This window comes from Pteronotus mesoamericanus, unplaced genomic scaffold (genome assembly GCF_021234165.1).
Source record: "Pteronotus mesoamericanus isolate MK-2021 breed Mesoamerican mustached bat unplaced genomic scaffold, CSHL_Meso_final scaffold_651, whole genome shotgun sequence".
Taxonomy (NCBI): Eukaryota; Metazoa; Chordata; class Mammalia; order Chiroptera; family Mormoopidae; genus Pteronotus; species Pteronotus mesoamericanus.
In genome coordinates this window covers 27,581,174-27,590,535 of record NW_026555325.1, presented here as the reverse complement: position 1 = coordinate 27,590,535, position 9,362 = coordinate 27,581,174, and the positions used below count along the sequence as shown (strand labels likewise).

The 9,362-nt window shown below is 38.6% G+C and overlaps 1 protein-coding gene across 1 annotated transcript in view; it reads right to left on the bottom strand.

Moving 5' to 3' along the window:
* Positions 1 to 5,945: 5,945 nt before the first annotated feature.
* CSRNP3 (cysteine and serine rich nuclear protein 3) overlaps positions 5,946 to 9,362 on the bottom strand; it is a 188,243-nt gene continuing 184,826 nt past the window's right edge. Inside the window, exon 7 of the mRNA XM_054562418.1 lies at positions 5,946 to 7,387. Coding sequence (XP_054418393.1) covers positions 6,332 to 7,387 — 1,056 coding nt within the window. The 3' untranslated portion in view covers positions 5,946 to 6,331. The remainder of the gene's footprint in view (positions 7,388 to 9,362) is intronic.

Genomic DNA, 9,362 nt, shown 5'->3' with positions numbered 1-9,362 from the left:
TGTCTGGCGTGACTCAGGGTGGCACTGGGACTCGATGAAAATCTCTGGTGATAGAAGTTCCCAGGTAATTTTTAAAGAAATCTTTTCCAATTGAATTTTGTTCCAAATAGTCATTCATAAATAACTCTTAAGATACTCTGACACAGATCAAAAAAATACCAGAAGAAAGTCAAAAGAAAAAAGAGAGGTACACCTAACAAACCATTTCAAAATTACAACTGAAATAATTCAATTAGGTCACATAAATTAACTTAGACAATGGCAAGACTAACATCTACCATAAATTTGTCTTCTAAATTCTTCTAATCAATATACATTATCTTAAAAATATTTAACTGGTCTTACACACTCCTAAAATGAAGGTTATTGAACTGACTGGACTATCACCATGGTAATGAGTAATGCAAAGAAAGGAATGGCAAAATTAGCATACTGAATACAAATGTTGTCCAAAATAAATTCTATAGTATTTTTGAAGCTTTAGTTTTGCCAGAAACTTTTATGAGACTTAATAAAATGACACGCTGGAGTTGGCTTTTCTTGAATTATAAGTGTAAAATATCAAATAAAAAAATTACCCTGTATAGTGATCTACTTATCACAAGTGAAAGTAGTCAAAGTGACTTTAATCTTTGAAATTACCCCATTTCCCATGAATGTAGCAAGCATCTGTATTTACTAAAATTGTGTTAATTAGATTACAAAAGTTGCATGTAGAACATGAACTGGTTTAGGCCTTGAATCTGGTTGTATCTGGTTGCATGTACCTTCTTGCTCCCCATCATTCTGTCTGAATCACCACTGTCAGGAAACAAAACCCAAGGCATGACATTTTCTATTCAGACGGCTACAGAGTTCATCTAACCCCAGGGCTGCTCACCAGGTAAAATCTAGCTCATATCAAGCTTTTCAGCTTGAATTTTTGAAAAGCAAGTAAAACAAAACAGAACACCTGCATTCGTTAGGAAGAGGGATCTCATGGTCTGGGTTGAAAGACAGGAAAAACATTAAAGTCAAACTTAGAAGTGACTGTTGTTTTTTTTTTTAAAGAGTCACACTGAATACACAGATTGGCAGGTAAATATTAAAGAGCTCGTTTATTTCCATATTTATTACTTCCGAGGACAGTCTATCGGTTGTTGTACTATAAATTGTGTTTAAATCTGAAAAATAGTTTTTTTAGCACATTACAGCTGTTTTTATTTTTTAAAGCATCAAACGATAGTAGGTTGTAACCGGTGCCACAGCAGGCAGGGGACTCTGAGCAGCCCCCCAGCTGTGAGGGTGTCCACGCTGAAAGTGCCTCTTCTAGGGTTTGGGCTGCCATTGTGGCTCTCGTATTTCCTCCTATAAAAAAACTTTAGCTTTTCACTTCTGCTGAAACTTATGGTTCCGAGGAGACACCATCACTTTTTAAGCTTATGTTCCACCCTCATCCCACCCTGACTCTTCCATAATTCTAGTGAGATTTCAGATTGCAGATATTCAGTTAAATTTAGTCAATTAAATTACTTAATGCTACAGAAAACACCTGATAAGCTGGGCTATTTGTGCAAAGCTGGAGCATTAAGCCTAGGCATTTAAGTTACTCTCCACAAGTTAGCAGACCTCAGAAAGAATAATGTAACCAGGAGTCAAAAATTTGTGTTAGAACTAAGAGTGATTAAGACTTTAAACTTTTGACGTTGCTTGTGGTAAGGATCTAAAGAGTTCCAGTTTCAATGACAGTAAAATCTTGCCTTTGAAAACATGCCAATGCTTTCCTTTTAAGGTATTTTATACACTGACTACAATAATGACACTCTAAACTCTGTGAGAGAATAAGGAGCAGATGCCATTTGAAAGAGAAAGATTAAGTCATAGCTGAAGAAACGGAAGGCTTTGTGCCACCTTTTAAATAGGCAGTCTCCTGTTGACTTCTGAGGATGTCAATTTTCAACCTGCTAATTTGATGGTTTGTAACCCCAGCTAAGTGAGAAGGCAGAATGACCTCTTCTGTTTTCCACAGGCTGCAAGGCAGTGCCTTTGAAACTTGGAACTAGGGTTTTGCAATTTTGATAGGCTGTTTATAAATAGAAGAGTGATTGTGTTCCCCACTGTTGTTTCAAAGGTTTCCTGAAATGTTTCCTGGGTTATGCATGAGTCAACCTCCCTTTGAAATTGTCTGGTAGGAGACTGCTGGTATAAATTTAGCATCATTTATACAGGTCTCACACTGAAGAAGCAATTAGCTGAAAAATCTCTTTTTCATTAGATTCGGTTATTCTAGCTGGGTCCAGATTTAATTCATATATTTCAAAAAAGGGCAGAGGAAAGAAGGAGGATACAGGATGTGTGATTAATTTAGAAAAAAAGAAGTATCCTTTTAGCTGCAGTTTGCATATAGTTAGACAAGAATTGATGTCACACTTCCTAATATCACTTTATAAAGTCACAAATCAAAAGGATTATAACAAGACTTAATTACTTCATGCCGCTCTTCATCATCATAATTCTTAGGGATTCTAGTGCCCCGATCCCTTTTAACCATCTAGGACATTTCCTCTAATGTAGTAGGTGTTCAATAAATATTTGTTGGAAGAAAGAATTGTTACTTAATAAATTCTAGATATCACAAAAAAGGGTTATAAACTTGTACAACCATATCAGAAGTGTAATCAAAGAACAAGTGATATATCAAAAAAATCATATTTTTCTGTTTAATGATAACCAAACAGAATTTTGTTCAGAAGCCATCTGAATGTAAAATTCTGAAGAACATGATCACTTATAATTTCTTTGCTTCTTGATTAATTTGTAACTCATAGTTGTTTATTGCCGAGTTATATATAATTGTGAAGATTTTATCATCTAATAAAGATTAATTCCACGCTTTATACGTGGCTGGCACAATATGAAAAATACAGTTTCATCACAAAGAAAAAAATTACCTTTCAAAATGTAACTATATTATTCAACTAACCAAAAAACAGGAGACAAACAGGTTTCACTTATGTCTTAATAATCAGTGTTCAAGAGGTAGAGGGGGTGATCTTAAGTAAATCTCTTTCATTGACTTCTTTTTCCCAAAGGAAACTTAGAATGACAAAGGAAACGCAGGCTGCTCCAGCCTCTTGACTTGCAAATCAATTTAGCCAGGATTCTAACTGGGAATTAAGCTCCAATAAAAGGTAGAGGGCTGGTGCTAAAACAACAGGGACCAAAGCAGGAAGCTTTGCCATTGATAGTGAATAACTAAAGAGCTGTGTGTCAAAAAAGACCATAATTTGGTTAGATATACTATGTGGGCAATGCAAGAGCAGCAGGTCAGGTTATTGTTTCTTGGCATAAAGATCTTCAGTGTCCCAACTGGCTGCATCTAGCTTGATCCCCATTTTAAAAAGCTTAGAAAAACTGTAGTGCTTTCCTGGCATGTGGGGAGTATTTGTTGAATAGAAGGGCTGTTAATGGGGAAAAAAAGTCAGATGGAACACTGTGCTTTCCCTGCTTTTCTGGGAAAGGAAGTAGCAATGAAACGATTCTACCATTAGTATTATTTGCAACTTTGACCCAATATTTTCAAAGTATGGCTTTAAAAATTACACTCTTTTCTAGACCACATTTTTAGGTCATAAAATCCAACCAGATACTAGGGTAGGAAAAATTCAGTACTTATTATTGGCCATTGGATAAAAATCTGTCATTCTCCAGTGAGAGGTATACATCTATTTGTGTGCGTGCGTGCATGTGTGTGTGTGTGTGTGTGTGTAGTATATGGGCATGTTTTAATAGGTAATCTGTGTATGCAAATTGTGGGAGATGTTTATGGGTTAGGCTATGTATGTGAAACTTTGGAATGGAAGCTGTCTTGGTTGGAAGGTTAATCTTTCTGTGTAGCACTGACTTTTATCCCCAGTTGGACAGATAGGGACATAAGCTCTGGGTTTTTTGTTTGTCTGTTTGTTTGCCTGTTTCTAAATTAAGCATCCTTTAGGAAATGAAGCTACAAAACAGAGACCAGCCAAACATAAACAAGTAGGCGTCAGCCTTCTTTGGAAAATGAAGCTGAGCTGAATTAAATATTTATCCTTTTAGAAATTGGATTGACATTCTACCTGTCAACTCTGCCCCGACCAGAGTCACCTCTTCCCCGCTCTGCCATGCTCTGTGTCCCAAGAATAAGCTACGAGCTTCACTTGTAAATACTTCAAGTGTTTATAACGGTCCAGCAAATATGGCACACATGATTCTTTCACGTACTTGAATAAAGAACAATAGCCTTTTACCATTTTCTCTTTGGGCCTGTGCTCTTTAGATTGTATTGGTAGGGGGAAAATTTTTGGAGATCAAGCACTGAACACTGTAACTTTGTAGACAACACCGGATATACTGCTGAGATTCGAGCAAAACCCCAATCTGATTAGCCCAAAGGGCTTATCTTTCAAAAGGAATATCTCTGCCCTCATTACCACTACCTCCATAAGGACAAACCCAAAGAACCTTTAATGTTCATGGTAATGGTTATAAATTTGGCCCAGTGGCGGTGGGGTAGAGAAGGGGCAGGAACACACTGCACAGTGGGAAAGCTGCCAAGAAAACACATTTTCCCCAAGTCAAGTTCTAGTAGAAACTTTTCAATTGGAGGACTTTCTTTAGGTCAATCCTTTCTAAGTTCAGTTAAATAAAATAGTGTTTTTTAAGGAACTGAAATCTATGATATATTTATATCCATATTTCTAAACATCCAAGTTTTAACAACATAAAAAGTAGCAATGCAGTCACTGAATAGCAAGGCATGTCCACATTTCAAAGAGGCATAAAATGTGAAATGATATAACAACAGGTTAAAAATATGAAACAAATTTAGCATAGTCATATTATATTAAAAAAAGAAGATAAAACACACTATTTAGTTACCTAAATTAATTTACAAGAACACGGGAACTTAGAAAGTCCTCCGACAAACCAAGTGCAGATAATCTAAAGGTGGGGAGTGCATGTTTTGTTTCTATCTGTCCCCTTTAACAAGAGAACGTGAGGTAATTAGAAAGTGTTCAATGCATTCTAGACTGTTCTGCTAAATGTCCCAGGCAAGATAAATCAAAATGCTTCAGAAAAGTAAGGCCTAGTTGAGTATTTGGGTAGAGGCCCCCCCTTCAATCAGCTAGTTACTAAATGGAAATCTCATTATACACTCGTTTTGTAGAGATGGGTTGATCACGCTGTAGAAAAGGCTGGTTGCTGAGACTATGTCTCTTCCAAGCTCCTCAGCCTCTTCTGCTTTTACCAAGTTAGGTCTTCAGAGTGGCGAAGGAAAACAGGTCATTTTTCCTTCATAAAGTATCACTGAATGATTCCTCTGTATTAATTATATGAACCTTATAATAGTTACAGATTAAAAAATTTTTTTAAAATTTTTCATCTCAAAGAATTCTCAGTCCCCACCCCTCACAAGTTACCATGAAGGGGCACTAAAGTGCATTTTGATACAGGGGAGTAGAGTTTAAAGGTGCTGTCCAAGCTAAGAACCAAGATGATGCTGTTTAAAAAAGAAAGGCAGTTCCTTGTACCTCCATCTCTGGAGTCAACTGAAGGAGGGCAATGAACTAGACCCTCACCAAAGGATTGTCCTAACTCTTAACTTTAGAGAAAACTGTGTAAGGACCTGCACATATAGATTCATTTATTTGTCCAAAATAGCAAAAATAGGCCTATTTCACCCTTAAGAAAGTATTTGCAAATCTGATCAGTTATGATCATAAAAACATGATTGGATTCCAGATGCAATCCACGGGGGCATGCTCGGTGGTCCTAACTATGCATCTTCAGCTTAAAAGAACATGCTGCTGTTCATTTTCATCAAAACATGACCTCTAACTACCATAAATAAAATACACATGGAACGATTAAATCTTTTTCTTACAATAGTTACTTTTACATTAAAAAGTCACCATCATCTTCAGATAATATCGAAAAGTAGGACTCTAAATCTTATGATTTCCCAGTCTTAGTTAACAATTTTGCACAGGCCCGATAATCCAAAACTTGGAGTTCTGATCTACACAACTTGGCAGGTTTCACACAGTTTGACAGGTAGGCAATTGTGAGATATGCTTTTTTAAAATTAGCATTTTCTATCAAAACAGTCTGAAATCTTTTAAAATCCTCATAGAGACTGTATTTGTGCAATGCCACAGACATGTAGCTAGAAAGGAGAAAACAAAATACAGTCTGGAAGATTCATCACAGTCCAAGTTTTCTTGGTCCTCAGTTTAAACAACCATGAGCCCAGGAAATCCAATTAAATACAGTGCTTTAAATAGAAGAGTTGGTCCTAGAATAACTTAAGCTACTAGACAGGGACAGTCTCGACCACGGGCGATTTGATGCACTCTTCGTGCAATCTGCTCTTTTCTGCAAGGCTCAAAGAATTTTCAGCAGAATGCTCTGAAATGTGACTGTCACCATGCAATGTAGAGACAAACCCCTCCTGGGAGGGGCCTTTCAAGTATGAGTGAAATTCCATTTGAGGATGATTGGACCTGTGTTCGGGATACAAGCTATTGCAGGGCACACCACTGTCAGTTTCTGAAGAGGAGCAGCAAACGATGACAGAGGGGTTGGCAGCTGGGTAATGGGAGGTGCCATAGGCCTCCTCTGCTTGTCTGGCATAGTCAACAAATTGCTCCGGGGTCATGGTGTAAGGCACCAGCGAGAGGGTACCATTTTTGACAGTCTCTCTTTCAGCATAATTCTCAGAGATCTGGCTTGGAGTTCCTGGAATGTGGCTATCTATTTGGTAATACAGAGTTGAAGAGTTGGCATAGAAAGAAGCATTTTTTGTGTGGCTTTCGTGAACGGCGGTGCCATCAGAATAACAAAGGACAGAAGGAAGAGGGACAACTTCGGCATGGGTGCCCAAGCCTTCCACAAAACTGTCCCCTTTCTCATCGTCGTCCTCCTCCTCTTCCTCTTCCTCCTCTTCCTCCTCTTCCTCCTCATCTGACTCACTAGGTGCCAAGCTCTGTGTGCTGGAATCGGTGACTCCGCTGCAGAAGCTACTCCCATCCTCCTCCTCTTCCTCCTCCTCCTCTCCTTGGCAATCTAATTCCTCAGCAGATTGCAGGTGCAGCACTGCAGCCTGGGGGTCAGTTTCAATCTCAAAATTGTCTGTGATAGAATATTCTACAGAGTGAGCAACGGGGCCCATGGAACTACTGTGAGCACTTATCTCACCATGGCAGCCGTTCAGCGTGGGGATTTGCTGCTCTCGGTTTTTCTCCAGTTCAAGTTTCATTATTGTGTGCAAAAAGTGAGTCCGGACACGGATGGGATTAAATTCAATTCTACCTGCTGTGTTACTACATCCTTCTTTAGTGCAGCCACATGGGAAAGACATTCGATCCACCTTGGAAGGAAGGACAGAGATTAGCCCCATGGAACTCTTACAAACCAAATAAAAATCCAGTATCTTTCATCAACCCCTTTGAATCTGGGATTACTGAAATTCATTTTTCCCATTACAAATGATAATCAAACTGCAAATAGAAATGAACCAGAAAGTGCAGGCTTTAAAACAACCTAGTTTTAAAACCTATATTCCAAATAAAAGTGAGTTAACAGTAACATACTAAAAATATGGTGTATATTTTTAGTTTGTTGACCCCTCCTGTGCTTTCTTTACTTCTTCTTCCATTCTCTCTTTTTGTCCATTTCTTCATCTTGTTAACTTTGCCCGCTTTTTTTCAATGCTTCTGTCCTTTCCCCAAGTTCCCTCTCCTTCTGATGCATGCCAGCTCACATGCTCAATTTTAAGCAAACAAATGTACTGCTCTTATCTCCAGCTGCTATTTTAAATCTAAATTATATGACATTCCCCATACTATCCATCTCCTTTTTTCTTTGCTTATTATAAAATGAACATCTCTGTTCAAGGTGTTCAGATTGACACCACTCAGTATCGTGTAGCCTGGTAAGTCGCTCTCATTGTTTTTCCTTCTCATTCTTTTAGATCCTTGCACACGGTGCTTTACGTGCATCGCAGGTCTGCAACAGGTATGCACAGTCATGACTTTGACTGGTGGACTCATGCATTTAGGTCCTGGCTCCCTCTTTCCCCTCCCTGCTCCATTAGACTCCAAGCTTCTTGAGTAAAGGGCTGCTCATTTAATCAATATCTTAAAATTAATTGAGTGACTGTAGTCTCAGAGTAGTGGGTTTCAGCAAGTGTTGGACTGAACGTTTGACTCAAATGATATGTGGAACTCTGGGCAATCCTGGGATACTCATTCCTTCAATTAACCTGAATGCAGACCAGAGCACAGGCAATCGGAAAGAACTTGCCCTGTTGGCCATCTTATATTCAAATGCGGGGAATTTCCTGTGCTACAGAGGAGAAGGCTGACTCTCGCACAGTCATCCTGGACCCAATAAAAGTATTAGCAGCCGTCAGAACTAGAATTTATAGCTGTTTTCTTACTCATGAATCCTTTTTCTGTGAATCTACCTCAAACAGCAGCTCAGCTGATGAGAATTGTCCTCTTTTGCCTGCCCAAGGGGCTCCCCTTATTAAAAAAGCTGTTTCTACCTAAAATAATGTCACCTAAGTAATCATGGAGCCCCAGTGATATTATAGATGAATGGGGACCTGGAATCATCTAGTCCATGGCTTGGCAAACTTTTCTTGGTAGAGTCAGAGAATAAATATTTTATGGATTGTGAGTCATATGGTTTCTGTGGCAACTACCTGACTCTGCTGTAGAAGCATGAAAACAGTTGCAGACAACATGTACTTGTAAACAAACAAGCAAACAAAACATGGATATGCTTCCATAAAACTTTATTTACAAAAGATAGGTGACAGCCCAGATTTGCCCTATGAGTTAGACAGTTGGCCTACCCCCGATCTAGTTCAGCCCTTTCATTTCAGAGATGGGGAAACTGAGCCCAGAAAGTTGACCTGACTTGCCAATTTCACAGAGCTGGTAAAAATCAGACTCCAGAGGAGAACTCCGGTTTTCTCAGTCCCAGTCTAGTAAATTTCCCACTAGTCTATACCACCTCCAAATGACAAGCATTTTAAACCCCATGGATGGATCAGAAAATAGAAACTCAAGTACCAGGGTTGTCATGGTCTGCCTGCATATGCTAGCAAAAAGCCAGAAGAAGCTTGTATAATGAATGAATCCAGGAGGAAATAATGTCGATTGACTGAGCTGCAGCTTGGGTTGCATTTCACATTATATGTGATATGTATGAGCATATTTTGTATACCCATAAATGTCACTGAATGAGTATTTATCTTTTCTGGAATCATGTGTCTTGCCTTGCCCAAAGTTTTCTTCTACCTGTTGGAAATTTCGTTATAAGTAACATGACTGCAT